The sequence below is a fragment of the Pezoporus wallicus genome, unplaced genomic scaffold (genome assembly GCF_028554395.1).
Source record: "Pezoporus wallicus isolate ANWC-B61680 ecotype Strahan unplaced genomic scaffold, APGP_CSIRO_Pwel_v1 contig_6428, whole genome shotgun sequence".
NCBI classification, from domain to species: Eukaryota; Metazoa; Chordata; class Aves; order Psittaciformes; family Psittacidae; genus Pezoporus; species Pezoporus wallicus.
The window spans coordinates 1,281,945-1,305,332 of record NW_026639269.1 but is presented as its reverse complement, the minus strand read 5'-3'; the positions used below and the strand labels follow the sequence as shown (position 1 = coordinate 1,305,332).

Here is a 23,388-nt window from a genome sequence, read left to right as displayed (position 1 = left end):
GAACTGAACACAGTACTTGAGGTGCGTCCTCACCAGTGCTGAGCACAGGGGATGATCACTGCCCTGGCCCTGCTGGCCATGCTATTGCTGATACAGGCCAGCATGCTGCTGGCCTTCTTGGCTGCCTGGGCAGAAGCTGGCTCATGTTCAGCAGCCATCGATCAGCACTGCCAGGTCCCTTTCCACCAAGCAACTTTCCAGCCATTCTTTCCCAAGCCTGTAGCACTGCGTGGGGTTGTGGCGGCCCAAATGCAGGACCTGGAACTTCTCCTTGTTGAACCTCATACCGTTGGCCACAGCCCATTGATCCAGCCTGTCCAGCTTCCTCTGCAGAGGTTTCCTATCCTTCAGCTGATCAACTCTCCCACACAGCTTGGTGTCATCTGCAAATTTACGGAGGCATTTGGACCAGAGGAGCCCACAGGATCCATACATCTACCCTGGTAGAACAGCTCCTGCTGACTACACCAGATCTAGTTTGGACACACTCACCCACACTGAACACACATCTTTTAATTGCACTGTAACATGATCAACTTTGCTGAGAGATTAGAAAACGTCTTTCCACTTCCTCCCAGTGAATAATGATTCATTCAACTTTAGGTCCAAGGGTCTTCAATAAATAAATAAAAACGAGGTCAAGATAATTTTTATTAGTGAACTACTTTATTGTAAAAACCTACAGATTTCACAAGATGAACACTTAGACACACACAAGTATTAAAAATGTAGAAAACATTTCCTTGTATTTATAAATATGTAATTTGCATTTTCTTAGAAATTTTATTTACAGCTGATTTTTCTTATTGTTGAATCCAAACTAGGCTTGTTTTCCTGCAACCATATGGAAGCTCTTGAGTTAGCTCACAGCTGAAAAATGTAGTTTTCCATGGGACATATTGTATGCTGAGTGATTGAATCTAAAAGAAATAAAAAAGTGGGATTATTTAGGATAAAATACAAGAGAAAGAGATTATAAAGCACAATGTACTTTAGAGCAATTTTGGGTATAAAACAGTTTGTGGAGCTGAAAACCCAGACAGAAAATAAATGCAAACAGTCAAATGATAATACTGAAAGCACTTACCATTTACTTTACTTTAAAAAAGGTGCTGCTTTATCTACGTGTATGCTTTTTATTGTGGTCAGCCTTGGGTGAATTAATTGGCAGCTGGTATTACGAGCAGAAAGCAGATAGCCACAAACCAACTGGGTTGCAATGGTGAAGTGTCAAAGATTAGAAAGCACTTCGGATCTGATTTGATTTATTTTATCAAGATGGCAATTTACAGGTGACATACTATCATGTAAACAGTTGCTGAGAAACGGACTGAACTTCAGAGGCCTGTATCCTTCCTTTAAAGTATCATGTAGAAATCCCTTTTTTCTGAGTTTTGATGATTCATCATTTAATATCCATTAGCTGGAGCTTGCATAACTGTGCCTCATGAACAGGACATAACAATTCGAAAAGGCATCCTCAGACTGCAAAAAAGAACTGAGAAATTTGTAAAGGGCACAAAGAATTCAGAGGTCTTTTTCATTAGCAGTCAGATATGCAATTCCTTCAGCCCACTGATGGGCTGAGCGTGGCATGTCCAGCTGCAAATAGCTCATGAGATACTGGACCTGGGGTGAGGCACAGCTCCATGAGACCAGTAAAACAGTGAATGTGCCATGTGAACTGCAAGCCACTTTAGATCATTACCTTTGTCCATTTGGAATTTATGACTGGAGTACTACTATGTGAAACTTTTGTGTTTAATTTACTACATCGTATTATTAGTCTTGCACAAATCTCTGGTTTCACTTGCTTTTTGGCCACACTTTCTCTTCAAGTCATCTTTGAAGCCAGAGAAAGGCACAATAAGCAATGACTTCTTCTTATGCCTCTCTCAAATTTTCACAATTTTATCTTATACTTTCTCATAGTATCAACATTTGCATTTAGATGAGTATTTTCCCCTTATGGTTCACCTTTCCTTTCTTATTTAGTGATATTGTCTTTCAGGTTTTAAGTCATTATGATCTGATTGCATTAACAGTCAAGAGATTAGGACTTGCTTGGCTAGTCTCATATAGCGTCAATTCATGTTGTACTGTTATTGCTGGAGTCTGAGTGAGGCACTATTTAGGGGAGTTTAACATAGTGTATGATGAAAATTTAATTTTTATTTTTATTTTTTTTTTAACATGCAAAAGCTCCCTTTTTGGAAAATACCCTTTCCTTGTCTGAAAAAGTGTTGGACTGGAGGCTGTGAATCCTACATAGATTATCAAAAGCTTTTATGTGAGGGTGAGGATACTGCAATTTTATATCTGATTTCCTGCAAACAGATAACTTAGAACTGTGGTGTCTGTAGCAGTAAAGTGATGGACTAACAAGTCTTAGAAACTTAACAGCAGATCTTAAAAAGAAACCTTTTGCAAGTGAAATAGAGACTGTAGAAAATTGTCTTTCAGGTGTACAGTAGATAATTCAGGACAGATTATCTAAGGGTGCCAATTCACATATTTCAGGAGTGCTATGCCAGTTGATACCAGTTAAAAACCTTTCTTACTGCATCCGAAATTGAAATACATGCCATTTAAAAAGCAATTATCCTGGGGGGTTCTCCCCATGATTTAGTTTGCTCTATATAAAACAATCATTCAAAAAGTAAGTTTGAAAATCTTTGGATGAAATTAGTTCATGGTAAAATTACAACAGTGAGTACCAGGACCATCATAAAACAGTCTTAGTACTAAGAGAAAGTCCTCACCATGGATACAACCTTCCTAAAAACCTGACTGTAGCAGTCTGTGCATTTTCTTTCCTCCATAACCTCAGTTTAGTGAACTGTTTGCAGTAAATTTTTTAATACATATTGCATAATATTTTATGAGAATTGAAATTCAGTGTCTTACCTAATACCCATTTTTCTGATAAACATTTTATTGCCTGGTACTTCTTCCCTGGTTTTTTTCCTATACAGATCTTTGCCTGACGTAGGGCGTTACATACTTTCCCTCCTGACAGCTGTATAAGTTCAATTAGCTTTTCGCAGGGTGGCTGACTGGTAGGAGATACAAACATGACAGGCTGGTTTGAAAAGAGATTCTGCTGGTATTTTCCTGTGGATAGGTGACGCTGAAGTCTGCAGACCTGGATTTGAGGGAACAAGGAAGTTAATTAACCGATGGGTTGCATTTCCAGTCAAAGTAGAACTACTCCTTGTCTTCAGAAAACCCCAGAATTATAGTATGAGTGTATGACTTTTTCAGGTGTATCAGAAACTGTTGGGTAAACTATACAATGAATTTGCTGGACTTGATCAATACAATTCTCAAAACAGAGTTTAGACTATTTTGTTACAGGTCAGAGGTTTTTATAGGTTTTACCTATAAAACTTTTTAAAGCACTTGACAGTATTATTTTTCACCATAATCTTACCTTCTTACATTTGTAACATTAGCCATCAGACACAAATTTTAAAGGATATTGTAAATCATTACAGTCTTGCAGCACAAATACACACCCTGACAGCCTTTGTGATATATAGTTCTCATCAGTTTGTATCAGAGAGCTTTACAAACTTATCCAATTCAGAGTTTAAACTACTTTAGCACCCCTTTTCCCCTCCTGTGCTCCACAGATACCAACTGCCCAGATGTAAAGTTTTCATACTAAAATTAAAAAAAGGCAAGCTTGTATTTCCTAGAGGAACAAGATTGCCTTTGAGCTGCCAAGTTATTGCATATAACGTGTCTGTATCTCTTGTCAAAGTCTGGAAAATTTATAACGAGACTGGTGTTAATGGTAAGACGAGAACAAAAATAAATGTTTCATATTATTGCATGCTTGAATTTTTCATTCAGATGATCAACATGAGCACATTACATAGAGGAAAGGTTGCTGTGTATATCTGGTTTATATGAGATGTCTGAATGTGAAACTGTGGTCAGTGAGGAGGTGTAACTGGAACAGCGGAAGAGATTACTTGAGTGGATTCCTTCCTCCAGTCCTGGCACAAACGTGCTGTGAAATTATTAAGAATTAAACTTCAATTTTAATTCTTAATAAATAAGAATTAAACTTCAGAATTAAATGCAGTAACATGAGGGGTGACCTTATTAGTGTCTATAAATATATAAAGAGGGAGTGTCACGAGGATGGAGCCAGGCTCTACTCAGTGGCAAACAATGATAGGACAAGGGGTAATGGGTACAAACTAGAACACAAGAGGTTCCACTTAAACTTGAAAAGAAACTTCTTCTCAGTGAGGGTGACGGAACACTGGAACAGGCTGCCCAGGGATGTTGTGGAGTCTCCTTCCCTGGAGACATTCAAAACCCGCCTGGACACATTCCTGTGTAACCTTATCTAGGTGTTCCTGCTCCGGCAGGGGGATTGGACTAGATAATCTTTTGAGGTCCCTTCCAATCTCTAGCATACTGTGATACTGTGATGCTGTGTAACATATGTGCTTGGCAGATGTGCAGCCAAAGTAAGTCTTCACCTGATTTAAAAGGGTTTATAAAGCCAGTTTAATGGCGTATTCACAGATCACTACATAAAAGTCAGAGTGAATTGCCTTAGCACCTCTGATCGATTAGCTAGATGAAGCACTTAAAAAGCGTGAAGCCCATGATAACATGAGACGTCATAGCTCAGTGGTTCTGTGCCGCTGTCCTCTGCTATTCTTGGACAAGTCATTCCCAATCTGCATTTTGAGATCTCCATCAATAAATAATTCAAGTTTCTCTGATTGTTAATTCCTTGGCTGGTCTCCTGAATTCTGCAAGTTATAAAGACAGTAACTGCCATGGATGAAGCAGGCCAAAAAGACTCAAGCACAATCCAAAAAAAACCCCTTTGTTTTCTATTCTTCTGTGAATTTAGGTTTATGAATGACACAACACATAATAATGAAAGTCAAACAGCTGCTAAATAATATTGTTGATCACAGTATCAAAGCAGAGTTATATTGCACATTTTGGAGGAACCAACTCATTGAATATATCTGATGGCCCTTCCTGTACATAAATTGGCACCTGATACTTTACACTTCCATCTGAGAAGAATGCTTTTCTATGAATATCTGTCTGCTAGGCATCTTGATGTCATGTGAAACAGAAAACCAAACCACTGTACAGTTTTATTATACAGTGTCAGATTTGGCATTCACTAAAAGTACCACTTGCTGATGGGTCTTGGGAGGCTTAGAGGCCACGATCAGTGTCTTAAAATGGGACCAGCCCAAGAACACAGAACACCTTGCAATCACTGATGTACAGAGCAGTGTTGTGATCTGGGTATTACTAGGACTGCAGACATTCATTTTAATGAATTAAAAACCTGCCCAACTGTGAAACTACAAAAGTGCTTGCAAGGTTAGCACATGAAAGGTTAGCAAATTAAAGAATGCACTATAATGAAAAATAATAATCTTTTCAGATCAAGCTCGTATTACCCTCACATCTTAGCTGATCCGACACGGAACTCTCTGGAACTGGCACACAGCAGGGGCAACCAATAGAAGAAAGAAAATTACCAAAAGACTTTAATGCTGTTTTTTTCTAAAATAAATCAGATTTAACTGAAAAATACAGAGGTTACACTTGAAGATTTTAAAGATGAAAATTAATAGTATTGAGAAGCCTTTATCTTCAAAATGCAGTAAGACTTGTGTTAGATAGAAGACACCAAATATAAATCATTGCAATCTATTTCACATATTTTAGGGCATATTATTTACAAGGGCTAATTGTATGCCCGCTTCCTCAAACATTTCCCCTGAAAGGATTTATTTGCTGCAACTGTAATAAAAAAATTTCATAGTCTTTTAATATGTGCATCTTGCTATAGAAAGAACTGTTTGATCAAATTACTATTAAAAGCAAGTTTGCACACAGCTGATCATCAAATCAGGAAATCCAAATTTCAAGGACCCAACAGCACTCACCTCAGCTGGTATCCACAAATAGCATGCTTTATTCTGTACGTTTAGTATACATTAAGAGAACCCAGGAGAATGAAATGCTGAGGATTTTATTTAACTGGCTTTAAAATTCCAGCTGTGTGCATTATCAGTGAACTTGAGGGGATGGCAGGGTAAGAACACAATACATCTTGGTGGTGTTGTCGAAGCAAAGATTCAGCATGAAATGTCAACTTTACATTTCCTTCATCTGATCACCACCACCAGAGCTTTTCTTACAGGCTGTGCTTGGATTTGTTCAAGCACACTGGGTCCATGCACAGGTCTTAGAAATAGTGAACAATCACAGCATTTATGCTCAGAGAGTAGTCTGAAAGGTTAACTTTGCTTTCTGGCCCACTAACCTGAAAGAAATACCACTGGCCAGCTGCTGAAAAGGCAGCTAGCTGACCACAGAGAATTTTAGGATGGGATGAGAGGGCACAATCTAGCCCTTACCCCTGAATTGACTCAGCTGCCTTTGTAACATCAAAGCCTTTGCAGCACTCCAGGGGTGCTCCCAGTTCTTTGAAACCATACACATCTCACATAAGCTTTTACAAATAAATAAATAAATCCTCAGTAGAGACCAAGCCTGGGAAAAGTATCAGACCCCAAAAGTGACTATTTCCACAAATTGTGCATGTGTCAGTCAGTAGTTACGGTTACAATTGTGTAATTGTACAACATTACAATATTACAATGGACAGCACCAATTTTCCTTTCTCATTATAGTCATTAGCAGATGGACAGAAAAACAAAATATTATGAAAGCATCTATTTACTCTTTCTTGTAAGATCTTAAGTGTTAACCTCATTCTTTCACTAGCTGGATGAACAGCAGGAAGATGCCTCTTATATTTATGCATTCCTCATAATTTAGATGTTTGTTTGAACCTAAGTTTTGAGAGGAAAAAAAAAATCATTATTGACAGAAGTAAACCTTAAGGAGAATGTATGATAAATAAATAGAGCCTTTCCTCATTAAAAATAACACCCCACAACCAAAAGCAAACAACACAAAACCCACTTCACCAGCTGTTGTCCCTCCTGTGACTGATTTTCAATCCCCACAAGCCAAAAAAGTATATATTATAAAGAAACCCAAAACTTTGCATTTTTTGCCTAGATCTTTATAAAAATAGGTCCTGCTGGTGGGGTGCGGGAACAAACACAAACCTCCATAAAATTCAAAGGGTGTGATCTTTTCACGAGGCTCAGGAGATAGCCATCAAGCCCCACAAAGGTACTCTATCTGAATGCGTACCTGAATTCATGCAATAGGAAATGGTAGAAAACAATTATTCTGGATGTACTTGGAATTTTTTCAGCATTGAAACTGCTAATGTACTATATACAGCACAGTTTTCAGTGCACTTCCAGGAAATAGTACATGAAGAAATCTCCAGTCTGAAATGCTATTAGAATAATAACACTTCACGAAAACTAAATGGACAATATAGTTATGATGTATTACAATTAATAGAAATTATATCTGTAGGCTATAATTGAAAATGTGAAGTCCTCGCTTCAAAAATATATACAATGTAGCCATCTGTAATAATTCTACATGTCTGAAAATTTGTTCGTGCATTATACAACCCATGTATGCATTATGGTAAATATGTATTCTTAATTTCTATTATTCATCAGAGATGAATAAATCTACAAAAATAAAAAGATTTATCATTACTATTTGAGCATTTAATATAGAATTGGAAAACTCATCAACCTCTATATGAACCGGCTATTTTTAATGATTTGCTGAACTTATGGAAAGTTGTATCTTCATCACTATTACTTGCAAAAATAGTAAACACATTTTAGTAAATGCAGACAGCAGAAGATAAAATTGCAGGCATAAGTTTGAAGAGAGAATGTATGCTTTATGGCTTATATCTCTCCAAAGACCAAGTATTGTTTCATTTGAAGTTGATGACAAATTGCTCACTTTCACTAAAAAGAAGAGGATCTGACTGTTGAAGTCTTACGGATTAGTTCACCACTGTGCAACTACTAAATGACAGAAACCCATGAAATTGCTAAACCAAAAAAAAAAAATCAGACTTTATGATTTGCTAATGTACAAATTTAGCAAAACCAGACACATAAAATAGCCTATATCTATATGAATATTTAATATAGTTGGGTGATGTTGCTGGCAAAATATTAAGCTCTAAGATATGAATATTCATATGATTTCAGTATGGACAAATATACTGGCCAAATAATGTTTATATTTTCAGATACTGTAATTCTGTACAAAGACCATGTGAAGAACACACTCAAAACTACAACGCTGTTAGGAAGTGTTACACTTGCATGGTTATATGCGTTTACAGACAGTCCGTCATTTAGTAAAAATTTAAAAGAAAAACACATATGTGGAACACCATGTACATGTGAACATCAAGGGCTCAAACACATCCACACAAGTGGACCATCAGCCTGCTTCTGATAAAGAGGAGCGTATTGCAGCATGCCGACTTCTGAATGTACAGTTACCCTGCAGCGAGGAATTTGCAGAATCTGCAGGATCCTACAGGGATCAAGGAAGTTTGTGTTAACAGTGCAGTACTCCTGCAGGACAAAGAAGAAATGCTCTCTTTTTCATCTTTCTAAATATCAGGTTTAATAGAAGCAACAAGCCAAACAGCAGCTCTGTTTTTGTAGGAACAATATGTGAGATATTTCCTACTTAAATTAGAAGGTAATGATTTTAGTTTAATTTCTTATAACTTATTTTAGCAGTTTGCTGACTTTTTTAATACATTAAGAATACTAAAATTGAAACAGTAATCTTTAAAAGCTTCAGAAATTACATTGAAATGCTGTACTAGATAAATAAATTGGTGCCCTCCAGTGTAAACCAGCATGTTAAGAGCTGGAAACAACTTCAGCAAGCTGCTTCACAAAGAAATAGATCCTCAGCTTTGAGCAATCTTATCTAAGTTAAGGGAACATCACACAGATCCAGGAGCCCAACTGGTTCAACCCATACTACCATATAACAGCACCCAGAACCTTATTCCACTTTTTGGCATGAAATGCATCATTTATTGCTAGCAGTGTTTTTCATTCTCAGAGCAAAAAATCAACCTGCAGCATTCATATACATTATTTATAAATATTGCGTCCTTATTTCTGAATATTTATTGAAACAGTGCTTTCTCATAGGTTATCAATATCATTTGGCTAAAATAGAAGCTCCCCCTTCTGTCAAATTAGAGAAGTATAACACTTCAGCCAGAAGTGACAATGTACTTTTTGAATGCATAAAAAGGCTACATCAGTACCCCGGCACATGCACAGAAAGAGAGATTACATACAAGCAAGCCTGGTATACATTTGTGTGGTAGAAGATGACTGGTGCAATGAGCCAGGAGCCAGAAGTGGAGGGAGATAGAGTGGAAAATTTGGTCCAGAAAAAAAGAAACCTTCACTGTCTGGTCTTAAAAAGGAAAGTAAAAAGAAGATATGGCATACAGCCAAGACTATATTATCTGGAAAATTCTTCAAAACACAGTTTCTTCCCCTCCTCTATACGGTCCTTCATGTAAGTGTTTCCTGGCCAAGATGAGGGCAAAGGGAAGAATGCCTGAATCCAGACAATTTAGCTGATATTGTTTCCACTGTGTGTTGGCAGACAACCTTGCTTCTCTCAAATCCCATAGACTGATAAGAAAAGTTAATTTCACCAATTTATTCTCTGAAAGACTGTGTCCCAGTGGGAATTCTGTATGAAATTTTTTGGCAAATAAATCTACTCTTTGGAGGATATTCAAAATTATACTGGAAGATGTTTGAACCATTTTTTTCCGGCATAACAAGTTTTTGCAGGAAAAAAAGATAACAAATTCACTTATTTTTAGTTTAATTTCCTTGTTTTCCAGAGGTAGAACTATTTTTAAATACTATGTAATATCAACACTATCAACTATAGATTAATGATTAATAAAAAACAAATTAGAGTAAAACAATGTGTTTTCCCTTTTGAGGATAAGTATGACTTCTAAATCAAGCAGCTGTATTTCCAATATACATCACTCAAAACCACTCTGCTAAGATTGTAATATGTGGTCACTTTACTACAATTTTTTTTTATTTTTAAAAAGATTCTGAATTAAATATATTTGCATTTGGTTTCAACACAAACTAATGCTTTTTGAAATAAAAAAAAAAGAAAATCCTTTTGTATCAATTTAGCTATGAAGGAAGGATCTTCTAGGATTAGAAATGTAAATCTTGCTTCAGAAATAATTCAGGAACTTGTCCCTCCTTGTTTTTGTCTTATTTCAAAAGAATTAAGTCACTACCAGGAAGTTATAAGACTGCAAATTGCAATTACAAATTTATGTCAAAATTCTGGAAATAATTACCAATTATAACTGGGAGGTGTTTTCCTCTCCTGAATATCAATAAAGTAGCACCAGAACAGTATACAAGCGTGGCATATGCGACCGAGTCCCACATCACTGGCATACCATAAAGGTAACAAATACTATCTGTGACAAGCTCCCAAGAATCCCAGTAAAATTCAAAGACAGAAATTCTTCACCTCCATACACAGTCCAGTGTTTATCTTCTCTTGCAGTTAGAAAGCTTTGCTTAATAATATAACCTAAACTGCTTCTGCTGCATTTTCAGCCTATTATTTCTTGTCCTAGTGCCAAGGGACATGGAGAACAATTTCTTCTCTTCCTATTTGCAACAACCTTTTAAATATTTGAAGACAGTTATCATGTCTCCCCTCAGTCTTCTCTTCTCTAGACTAAACAAACAGTTCTTTCAGTCTTTGCTCATGGGTTATATTTTGTAGACCTCTAACAATTTTGTTATTCCCCCTGGATTCTCTCCAGTGGATCCACATCTTCCCTGAAGTGCAGTGCCCAAAGCTAGATACAGTGTTGAAGCTCAGGCCCCACCATTGCTCTGCACAGTGCAAACAATTCATGTATCTTATGCATAGCATTCCTGTTAACACATCTTAGTATGTCTGCTTCTTTTATCGGCATATGACATAGGTGACGTGTTGGTTTGGATCCTCTAAAATATTCAGTAGCTCTTTTGGACTGCATTGTCAATCTGCAGGTGATTATTTCTCCCTCCTTGATACTTGTTCTTAATGACCTCTCATCATACTTATTTCTGATTATTCCTTATATATCTCAAGGTCATTTTAGTTCCAATCTGTTGTGATTTAGCCCTGGTAAGCAGCTAAGCACCACGCTGTCACTTGCTCCCCTCCTCAGTGGGATGTGGGGGAAACACAGAAGGGTGAAAATGAGAAAACTCATGGGTTGAGATAAGACTGTTTGTTTAGTAATTAAAAAAACTTGTCAGTCTATGGCTCTACTGCTTAGGCCATGATTAATCAGATTTTCCAGCCTGGTAGCTTAGCAAAATCCTAGACAACAAATGCAGTATAAGGGTGGGATAGCTGTCCATTTTATGCCAATAATTCCTGTATATGCTGGTATGGTGGCCTTGTTACATGTATGACAAAAGAGCTGATACGAGCATATACAGATCCTCTGCACAGCCGATCTAAGTAAGCCATGTTGAATCCACTGTTTTCTGTCTGGCATTATTGGTAGGACTTTCCATCTAGCTCAGTTTTTAAATGCATACAAGTTCATATGTCTCAAAAATGCAAAGGAAGTAAAGTAAAATCAGAAAGTCTTTTCCCATAACTCAGCTAGCTGACAGTTGAACCAATGCAGTTGGGGCAATGAAGAAACAAAAAAATCTCAGCCTCAAATAATTAGGTTTGGACAACCAGCCATGACTTTAAAAGGTATATAATAAATACATGGATGTGTTTTTCCTCACAGCTGACAATGATCTATTCTTGCTGGATATATCCTCACAAGACCTTCGGCTTGAAAGATACTGGTTCAGTTCAGTGCACTTTTGAAACTAATCTCTTGGTTATTCCTACTGAGTGTACTTCTGGTTCCCTCTGTGGAGCAGCCAGCAAGGGCACGGACTGTAGTCCATTTGGATGAAATAAAGTCAGAAGATGTATTCAGTTGTGTTCAGTTCAGGGGAGCAGACTTGAATGAGCCCAGATCCCTGAAGCATGTGTTGTTCACCAGGAGTCGTGGCTTTAGCACTATCTGCACTATGCAGATACCTTTCAATTCATCTGTATTACCAGCTTATAGAGGGAAGCACAAGTGAGCATAGAGTCATAGAGTCTCTTCTGGCAAATGTAATGAGGTAGTGAGGTAGGTATGCGATGCTTCTTTCAAACTGAATTATTACCTGCAGAAAAATAATGACCTCAACTAACTTTAGCCTGCTTTTTATAACAGTTGCAACTTGCCTTTATAGTCAACTCACAGTTCATTCTCACATGGCATCAGGGAGGAGGAACATTAGTTGCATCTTGGCATTTATCCCCTCATACTGCAACCGCTCATCCATATTTTATGTATACTCTCCTTTAGGCTTACTGAACTCTCCCAAGCCACATAAGGCCAATTGTTTGGCTTTTTTTTTTTTTTATTTTTATTGCCTTTTTTTTTGTTATTATTATTTTCATTTATTTTTTTTTTAAACAGACCAGTATCTATTTCATGAGACTAGTGTGTGATCTAAGAACAGGTCATGTATTTCAACAGAGTAGCTTAGGGAATGAAGTATTAATGAAGTAAATGACAATGTTTAATCATATGGGAGTAAACACGTCTGGGGGGTTGGAACTAAATGATCTTAAGGTCCTTTCCGACTCTAACAATTCTATGATTCTATGTTTTACTCAGACTGAAATAATACACTTCCAGAAAGTATATTTCACCAATGAAAGGCTGCACTGAAACATAAATTCCATGAGCTAATAATGTGCTGCAGTTCATAGAGAACATCTTGATATTCCCTGTGGCTAAATACCACTTATAATGAGGATACGAGGCATGGAAGCCTAGTATTAGCATAAAATACCTTAAAAATAATAAGCTCATTTCAACTACCTTAATTTATTTTTTTGTTTTTTTTTTCAGATACTGAATCATTTTGGACAGTCCAACTTTCTTTTTTAATCAACACAGGATATTGTGCAGTGAGCTTCAAGAACGACATTTGTTTTGCAGGCTGAGGGATGTAGGGAATCCTTCCATTTGCCTTTAACAGTAAATGATAAATCCAGTGCTGTCAACAGATTTGCTATACCTGGCAAAGTGCAGATGAATAATGCTCTGATAAATAAAAAAGTTTTCTCTTCCAGTAATAACAGAGTGAGTGATCTTGTTGAAAGGAAAAGCCTGGCAGAAGTGAAGGGTTACGCAGATGCTCCCAAAAGGCTCGTTCCACAAACAGTTATATTAACTCACAATTAAAATAATCTTAACAATAAAAAATAATTCCTAGTTTTATCTTTAAAATGTGAATATGTGAGTCATTTTGCTCTACCTCAACAGTCTGAAATGATTTAAGTGAAGGCAGAGTACATTCTTTTCTCTACTCTTCGGTTTTAGTTGAATGCCATTGCAACGCCCAGCAGTTACTCAGTGTGTGCCAAACATGAATATTTTTGAGCGTCATTTGAGTTTGAAAGGCTACAGTAAGTGATGGGAACACAATCGTCTTGGGAATCTACAAATAACTTTCAAAAAGCTCATAAATCTGGCTTTCATGGTTTGGTTTTCAACAGCTTTATGAAATATGTCAAAGCTTGAATACAGAGAGTTCGTTTTCCTTCGAATTTCTTAGGATTGACTTTTCTCAATCTTTTTTTGCTATGCTGTAGCAAGACAAGTAAAATGCACTTGGCTTTAAAAAAGAGGCATCAGCAAATTACTTTTTAAAAAAGTTGCTTTGTTCTTTATTTTTTTTTTGTGTGTCAACAGAGGAAAACTGTTCCCTTTAAATAGGGCAGCCCAAAGTATTCCCTCATCAACAAAAAGATAAAATGGTTCTGTTCAACACCCAGTGTATAACAATGTATATGACAGACCACATATTAATGAAAAAGCAATGTATAATTGAAAGCTCTTTTTTTTCTGAAATTGTTTTAAAGAAGATGCATGGTAATGACAGCACAGCCGCAACCCAGACAGTTGCATTCAGAAGTCACATGCAAACCTCTATAATTACAGTGAAACACATATACTACAGTGATAATTAGCAGGCAATCCTTGTTTTTTAAACATGGACTAAAGAGTTAGTTGAAATTACATTAATGTTCAACAGAGAAGTCTTTAAAACTCTCTGAGAACTACTGAAATAAACCCACTCAAAGAGATTACCTGGCATCACACAACTGGGCAGCATTGCTGTGCACCACTGCCGACTGCAATATTAGACCAGGTTCAGGTTTGCTTCTGGAAGAACTACTACCACCATCACCGGTGGTCTACAATTTTCCTGATTAGTTTCCCTGGCAGCCTCACTTCTTTATGTATAATGACCTCTCTTCTTCACTTAATTTATGTTACGTATTGGAAGAAAAGATCCCATAGGAAGTAAGGAAAACAAAGACATTTAATCCTCAGCATTAAGAGTAGTAAGTGGAGCTGCCAGCACGCACAGCAAAAAACCCCTCAGGTGTTTAAATATTTGACCAGGTGCCTTTTATCAATCTCATTTTTAAATTACAGTTGCTCGTGAAAAGTTTATTTGAGAGCACTGCTTTCTTCACAGGCGCTGAACAAAGGACGTGATTAACATTTTCTGTGTGAAGATTCTTCTCATGAACTCTTGTACCTTTCAGCATGACAACAATACTAGAACACAGAATAAAGAACTTTGACTACATTGTGACAGCAAGCTGGGATGGTCTTCTATATAGCTGAGGGAGAATGATTTATGTTGTGAATATCTAGTAATTTTAAAGCTATGAAAGTTGGTAGGGTAAAGGCAGAGTATCTGACACTAAATTTATTTTCTTTGCTCTTCTTGTTCTTTGTATTTTTTTTTTTAAACCAGAGCATTTTTGAAGTTAATGGTAAGTATCTGAAAAGTGTTTCTTTCAATAAAGTGAAAAAAAGAATTCACAAACCGCAATGGTAAGTTGTGCATGGTACCAAATGATGCCCTTCTAAAAATAACTGATTCCAATCTGTTTTGAAGAGTTGATGCTTTTCAGCTTTTGCGCTAATACACCAAACACATTTGTAGCATAATATCTCACTGTCACAGGAGGCAAAATAGACGTGTGTCAGTAACCTTATCAAATGCTGGAGGGATAAAAGTCTAGCATTGGTTTTCAATTGTTGCTGTGAGTAAGAAGCCAGTTTAGAACATCAGTCTTATTTAGAAAATAATCTTACTTCTGATTAAGATTCCAAATGGATTTGGGATTTCAACATGTGATAACTTTTCTACTTTTTTCTTTTCCAGCACTTATTTTTAATTAATTTATTTTCTTTTAGTGACAAAGATAATGGAACAATATTCATTTGGCTTATCTGATATTTTTATTTGGTCTTGCAGGAACTACATTAATGGAGATAAAAGTGTGACTATACACAAGTGGAAATCTAAAGTGGCAGGAAGATTCACAGAAAAGTGAATCACCAATACACAGAAAAATCCATTTTTGTTTACTGCAAATAGTGTTCCTTTAAAAAACTTTTTAAAAAAGATATATTGCTATAAATTCCATATGGAATTTGGTTTTGTTTTGAATTTGAGCTTGCCAGCTATGACATTTTTAAATAGGGAGTACTAGGCAAACTTATAGTAGTGGACTTTCAGCAACTTCTCGTGCTAGCTGGACAAAGTTTGTAAGGTCAAGCTGCTAACCCTGTCATCGTTACTGAGTTTCTTTCCTATATTCCTACCTCTCTTCATCTTAGAATGATGCAGGACAGAGAGAGGCTACTACTTTTTAGTCTGTCTGGATTTTAACTGAAGTGCTTTAGTGAAAACAGCCTTTGCAAGAGGTTGTCGCTGCATAAGCAAGTAGTTGCAATTTGAAAACCAAAGGATACTCAGCAAGTACTGTATATAAAATATGATCAACTGGGTATTTGAGCTTAGATGCAGGATAAATACTCTGAAGCACAGAAACAGTTGTAGTCTTCAACCAAAACTACTAGTTATTTCCTAGTCAAACAACTGATTAGCTTAGATGAAATACAACTGCTCAATAACTTCTCTCCTGCATACTAGTTTTCTAGTAAAAGTCTGTAAATAAGTATTTACTATCTCTGGCTCTGACCCAATCCAGAATTCCCACTAAAATCAGTGGGAACAAGGTACACATTATCAGGAGTACAGCTTTAGCCCTGTAACAACACAAACTACCATGATGTAACAGGAGGTACTGTTTGTATGCATATGTACTATTCCAAAGTATATACACTACACGGAGGATGAGGAAAAAGAATCTAAACTAGCAAGCCCTGCATAAGGGCAAAGATTTAAAAATGTCCTGCACACTCACTGAATCATGTGTCTAATTTTTGTTTTAAAATTATATTAACTTTAAAATTTAGGATCTGAGATGATCGTTGTAAAGCTACCCATGGAATTTTTCTTTAAAATGGCATTACTGATTAAAGTGTTACTGCATTTATTCTTTGGACCAGTACTGGGAGAGCTACAAAGCCATCATTGCTCAGACTGTTGATGGAAGGAAGGAGAACTGACTGCACAACACTGGAGTACTCCTGGGGTTAAAGGGAGGAACAGTAATGATGGGATTTGGAGGGAGTTCAGTAAAATCCTTCTCATTCAAAGAAGGCCAGTGTGTCACACAGACCTTGAAGGAAAAGCTGTCTTCTACAGAGAAGATAAACACCTAAAGTCTGAAATGTCTTTTAAAGATTTCACAGCTAAACAAAGCTATATGGTATTGTCACACTCTTCTGTGCTGTATAACAGACCTCTTATTACAAACACACACACCAATTAAAAAATAAATAATCCTAAAATAAACATAAACCAGTAGATTTATCAATATCACCTTCTGCAGGTTGCAGTAATGCTGTAATCAGGTATGAGATGACTAGAAGGAAAAATCAGAATTGTTTTGATTAAGAAAGTTTTACATTATTTCATAAATGAAATAAATACATTGAGGTTTTTTTTATACTCATTAAATGCTGAATATATTTACTCAGACACACTCCAGTTGTGCCAACGTGATATAGTCACAAAGAATGCACATGAGGCTGACAGCTAAAAAGCAACAGAGAGCTTTGCACATAATCTAAAACTAAATCTGTATGTAATTTCCTTCCCTTTGTTAATTGAAGATTAAAACTAAATCAAGGGGAAGCCTTCTATGAGACTACTTCCAACAACAGATGACTCAACTAGCACCTGAGAATTTGTTGTGCTTGTGTGTACTGAGGTTCTGAACTTCCTGTTTCAATAAAATACCAAACAAGTTGTGTTTCCTTTACAAATAAGCTATTACATCAAGCCTTGTTCCTATAATTTCAGTTTTTGTCTGTATTCCAACATTTTCTTTGGCAAATGTAGAAACATTCTAATTAAAGAGAAGAGAAAAACAAGCATCATTCATCATGGTAAGGATGAATGCTCAAGAGAACATCCTTACTGGTTACTTCGTTCATTCAGTTTAATTTGGCTTTTGAAGTGCACTTAATAATGACATGCTGTTCTCTGAGGTGAAACACAAGTAAAAGGGTTTTCACTAACAGTGTCTCATGAAAGCTATTAAAGGTTATAATCAATTCCGCTAATGCCATACAAACATAATGCCATCTGTGGGAAGCGATTCAAAAACAGTTTTAGAACGCCGGAATACTTGACGTACACTATTCTGCAGAGCAAAATCCACCTATTATTATAACTTGCTAAATCCTTTGACATATTACATGATTTTTTTTTTTTAATGGAAATGATCCTGAGTTTTCCTGAGCATGATGTGATACCAGAATAATAAGAATCCTTTAAAATGCCCTCTTTTCTTCATTCTCACAGTTTTTGTCAATATTTAGATTCCAGATGAAAGACCTCTGTCTACTTCATTTGCAATTAGCATGAGAAAGACGATTTCCCATGAAAAGGTAAACACCAGACCTGCAAAAACAACATAATGTAATTGTCTGGTTAAGCCTATATATTACATCATATGTGGTTTCTTTCCTAAATTTATTTAACCACAGAATTGGAAGTGCTGATTCACCAAGGCAGAATTTCAGACTTAAAAATACACTATAACAGGAGTTATAATTAATCAGAAAATGCTATTATGGATAATTAAAGTAACTATTGCCAAAAGGTGTCCATGTGCACATTACATCTTTGTGGAGAGCACTGCTACTTTTGCTTACCAGCCAAAGGTAATTTTTCAGGAAAATACAGTTAAAACCCCATTCACTGCTCAGGGTTGTGTTCTAGATAAATCTGGAATGCAGTAGAAGAAACATTCACTGCAGATGGTTGAAGCCAGCAGAGGATGCTGAAGACTTCTGATAATAAAAATAGCCGCTACCATATCTGCAACATCCGCCAAAGACAGCATGAAAATAGAAATAGTCCAGTTAATCCTGAAAAAAAGTCCTAAATTTCAGAAGTTATCCAACCTCCAGAAAAAAGCCAAAAAAACCCAAGAAAAAACATTGTTAATTGAACCAGTGTACCCCCTTCAGGCATCTCCTGTGTAAGTAAGCAGCAACCAGCCCAAGCCACACAGCACAGAGTATGACAGGATCAGACTATGCTACAGCTTCAAGAAGGCACATCTTCTGTTTTATAAGCATGTGCCGAGCCATACCAGAACCTCAATGGGATGGGACAAACTGAGCTTTCAAGTATTTATGCTGTTCCTATGTTATAGTTTTTCTTCTAAGTCACAATGAACTCAGCTAGGTAATGTGACATGACATAGGTTTGTGCAAAGCTTCTTAATCAACATCATTGCTTACACCTTTAATGTTAGACTAACCCCAGAATTTCCATAACACTCAATAAAATCTGACTCAGTAAGTCTGACCTTGCTTTATGCTGAAACTGCAGTTCTTCCAAACTTACTTTGATTCAGGCAGAAATCTCTGAAGCTAGTCAAAACCTAGAGAGGAACCTTTTAAGCGAATTCTTAAATGTTTATTTCCTTTGATTTTAGGGAGCTAGTATTAAACAGATTTTTTACACTGTTTTATCCAAAAAGTATTAGTTTAAAAGATACTAATTAACACTAACTATTAAAACAGCCAACAGACTACTCATGAAACTCCCCTACCTTAGGCAAACATAAATCCTGTTAAACTTCTTTCTCTACAATAGCTTTAAAAATAGTCATGCCATGCAGCAAAGGTCAGGGGAATCAGGCTTCCTGGAATCAGCTCCACAGGTAAAAGTCCCTCATGTCAACTATTTCAAGAGTCTTCTGCTTGAAATGAAGGTGATAAAGCATCTGGGCTACAAGTAAATCTGAGTGAAGTCTGACCTTTCAGCCAGATCAAGAAAAAAAGGATGGAAATATTTTTTTTGTGGAGATCGAAAGGTCCCTGGAGCAGACACTATCTTTTGTTTTGGAGTTGTACAATGTGTTAAGATGCGAAGTCCAGTTTTGTGTTCAGAGGCAAATAATGAAGAAATACTACCTTTATAATAGTAGTACACTGACTAGTGAAGTTAGGCCCTCTTTTGATTGCAGCCTCTGGGACCAACTTTAGGCAAATATTAAATAACAGTGCTTAAAAAAATATTAATTTAGATGATATTTTAAATAGTTCTGATAAATATCTTCCACATACAAGGCATAAATCATTGTAAGATAAACATGACAATGGAACTTCTTGTCTTTGAAAAAGCCTTCAAGGTCTACAACAGAATCTCATCAACACATAATAAATCACAAAGTTGTAAGAACAAGAACAGAAATATGTCTGTATAGAACTACATACACTCACAAGCACAACAAATCAAAACCAATGCAAAATAAATCAGCTGAAGTTGGAATTTGGTTCTACAACTATCTCAAGAACAAAATTTAAAATTGATGTTTTTCTGTGTGTGGTTGGAGCAAAGGTATGGCAGTTAGGAATCAAAGGAGCCTATTACAACTTCTATGCCAGTGAAAGTAAGAGAAGGAGGACAGAATCTGGCACAGATTCATGGAGTATTTTCTTCATATTAGCTGTGACTTACCTCAGCCTTGATTTTGGAGTACCAAACGCAGCAGTTAAGACCATACCTTACATGTACTTATGAAAGAATCTGAGAAGAGGAACTGTATCAGCTGAAATATATATTCTAATGCTCTCAGGAGATGAGTAAAACTCTGTAACTGAGAATTACATTCAGAAAAATATCGTGCCTACAGGCCATGATCCTGCTCTGTGATGCAGTCCTTGCGATGGACTTCAGTGTCATGTGCTCTTGCAAGAACATGATTCGAGTTGCAATACAACCTTTTGCTTATGACTAAATGAAGAAGCAGAGCAAGGAATTTGTTAAAAATAACGGAATTTAAAGTTAAATTAAATGACCAAGATTTACTTTTTCTGGAACCACTGCATGACATTGTGTTTTGAAGGAGTCACATTTATAACTAATTTTATCGCCTGGATATAGTGTACTTACAATCATGATAAACAAGAGCATTTCAACAGCTGTCTCCACTAAAGCTGTTAGACTAGAAATTTTCCTTTTCCAACATAAAGTGTCCCCACAAAGTTCCACCATATTGTGGCTTCTTCAGCTATTCCATCTAGAACTACTGTTAAATAGATTTTAGTCTTGGTACTAAAAACCCCATGAAATGTATCTGTGTCATATTATAATGATAAAAGCACATAATTCAACACATGTTTCCTCTTATAAAATGATGTTTCTTGATATACGCATTTTACTGCGCTACGTAGAAGTAGTTCTTTACAATTTCACCATTTAAATAAATTGAATGTATTTTGGACTGACAGCATTTTAACCATTACAGACAAACACTGCATATAAGCTTGATTTACTGTTATGCAATAAAATATACATAAACAGTTTCCTCCTACAAGTCTGGGGATCAAGTGAGAGCAGGATTTCTGAAGCTTTAGCTATATAGTCCATGTGGGGCTCTAATGGCTTAACCAACAAAAAATCATTTATATGCAGGAGCCACGAGGTTTTCTAGCACATACTGGTCTCAGGAAACACTTATTCTTCCACTTTGTTCCTATAAGGAAGACGGACAACTAATTCTTCTGTCACAATCAGCCGTACACACAATCTAACTTTCACTCGTGAAATGCTGAACACGTACAGAGAAACCTTTTAACTGAAGGATAAAAGTATTTAGATAGCAGTGACTGAAAACAACCATGATTTTCTAGGCATTAGGATAATATACATTACTTACCCAAGGAAAAAAAAATAAAAGCTAAAAGCTGATTATTATTAGCATCAAGCACTCCTGCAAAGTGTACGTGACCATCTGCCAGCAAGCTTGTAATGAATCATACAGGCAAACACAATCACAGTGTAACATCACCAGAATAGAGAAAAAAAAAGACAAAAGCACAGAACTTAGGCTTTTGCTACCGTGGAAAAAGGACCAAAATAAAACTTTGATTGATTTTATATGATAAAACAGTTTCCCCAAATGCTGGTTTTCTAGAAGTGTGGAGTTACAGTTCAGACAATAATGTAAAAGTAGAATGTGTTACAACTGCAGCAAGACAGAAATCTACCAATGCTACATCAAAAGAACAATATAAACCTCTATTTCTCCCTAGCAATTAATACTGGATGCAAATATGACTGGGCCTTCTCTGTTTTTCTTAATGTTTATACAGTAATTTCAGCTTCCATACTCCAGGTTTTGCTTGCTCTTCTGGTGTCTTGTTATCACAGTATTTTCCATATAAGTTTCTGGAAATACGTCCTAGTGTTTCTTCTCATATAAAGATTATCTCCTCTCAAGAAACTTGGAACAAAACCCAAAAGCAAACAAACAAAAACTGCAGTTTTGGTTTATGAAATGTATTCTATGTTTATACGCAGAGAGAATTCTGGGCTGGAATCAGCCATCCTGTCAACACTTAGCGCCTTCGTTTAGCAAAAAATTTACATTCACTCATTTTTCATTTCCATATTTGTCCAAACCAGTTGAATGCAAAGAAGAAACTGGTGGCATACATTAAAATTACGAGCAAAGTAACCAATTAAAAGTTTTTATGAATGAAGTGTAGCAAGGCATCAGTATCTTATTAGTGAAATCTATGAGTCTACCATGCTGTAAGCAAGGACTACAAAGTCGTAAAAAGGAATTTCAGACACTGACTTTTATCCTGGAAAATTAGCTATGTAGCTAAATCAGAGCTTCTTTTTCCTGTACCTACTTGGGGTATCACAAACCATTTGTAAATCATTACAGGACGTGTGCTCATGTCCATAAATCATGCACATCAGCTAGAGAAGCCACACATGCAGTTGGGCATCCTTCCCAATGGGCTCTTGAGCTCTTGAGCAATGATCATATGCATCCATAAAGTCCAACAGGTTTCTGCAACTGTTTCATCTTGGCTGTTTTGTCTGAATATGCTACGTAGAACTGAAAAAACATCTTTTGGATAAAATTGGCCTTTTGACTCAGAATGCCTTTGTAAACTAACATTTAAAGGACAGAGTCCACAAAAAACTACGCTATGTCTTCCTCCTTCCAGTTTGAGCCAATTTCCCTGGTATGGAAGCAGGATGTACTTCAAGTTCTCATGTCTTCATCGGTAATAAAGGATAAAATTAGTGCCAGGCTCAACAATCTGTCTTTATTAAATAAAAATAGTCATTTGCATTCTCATCCTGAATATGTAAAGTTCCTTTCTTTCTTGTCTATAGCAATGTATCAAATGAATATAGGGATTATTCCAAGTTTCACAGATGTAAACCGGACAAACTAATACCAGTAGAGTATTAGACAGAGAAGCAGCACATGATATGCAAAAAGAGATGGCCTGGTAGGTAGTTTGTGCCATCATAAAAAACATGATAAATGAAGGTAGATATTCTCAGGATTCCCCCTGATAGACTGAGAGTTGAAGTGCATTAGCCTGTACATTATAAAATTTCTACCTGAAGCCATTACAGCAAGTTTTAGTAAGTGAAAACTGTATGCAACGGTGGACTGCATTGTGCTCCTGCAGGCAAGACACTCAATTCCAGTTTAAGTTGATGTTTTCAATAGCATCAAAGGTACTGAGAGGATTGCTTCTCACTAGGTGTAATAAATACACACACGCCAATAAAGAGAGGCTGAACAATATTAGATGTATAAACAAGTCAAGGAATAAGTCTCAAAAGCGATGTCAAATCTGTAGAATTCTATCAGTTTTTACTCTCACATTTTAGAAATGTGAAAAAAGGCCTTATAAGACATTTTAGAGGAATTCACATGTCCAAGACTGTTAACTGAACCATCCAAAAGTCTGGCTTCCAAAATTATGCTCAGGACAAAATTATGTTTATTTATTTGCTATCTTCCATCGCCATTTGCAGAATAACATTTTTCAGGCTTCTG

The 23,388-nt window shown here is 36.4% G+C and overlaps 1 protein-coding gene across 6 annotated transcripts in view; it reads right to left on the bottom strand.

Moving 5' to 3' along the window:
- Positions 1-627: 627 nt before the first annotated feature.
- The window catches only part of MCPH1 (microcephalin 1), a 122,460-nt gene continuing 99,699 nt past the window's right edge, over positions 628-23,388 (bottom strand). For all 6 annotated transcript variants that reach the window (XM_057414062.1, XM_057414063.1, XM_057414064.1 and 3 more), the window contains 2 exons: positions 2,908-3,145; positions 628-920 (listed from right to left, as the gene is read on the bottom strand). In XM_057414062.1, the coding sequence (XP_057270045.1) occupies positions 865-920; positions 2,908-3,145 (294 nt within the window). In that variant the 3' untranslated portion in view covers positions 628-864. The remainder of the gene's footprint in view (positions 921-2,907; positions 3,146-23,388) is intronic.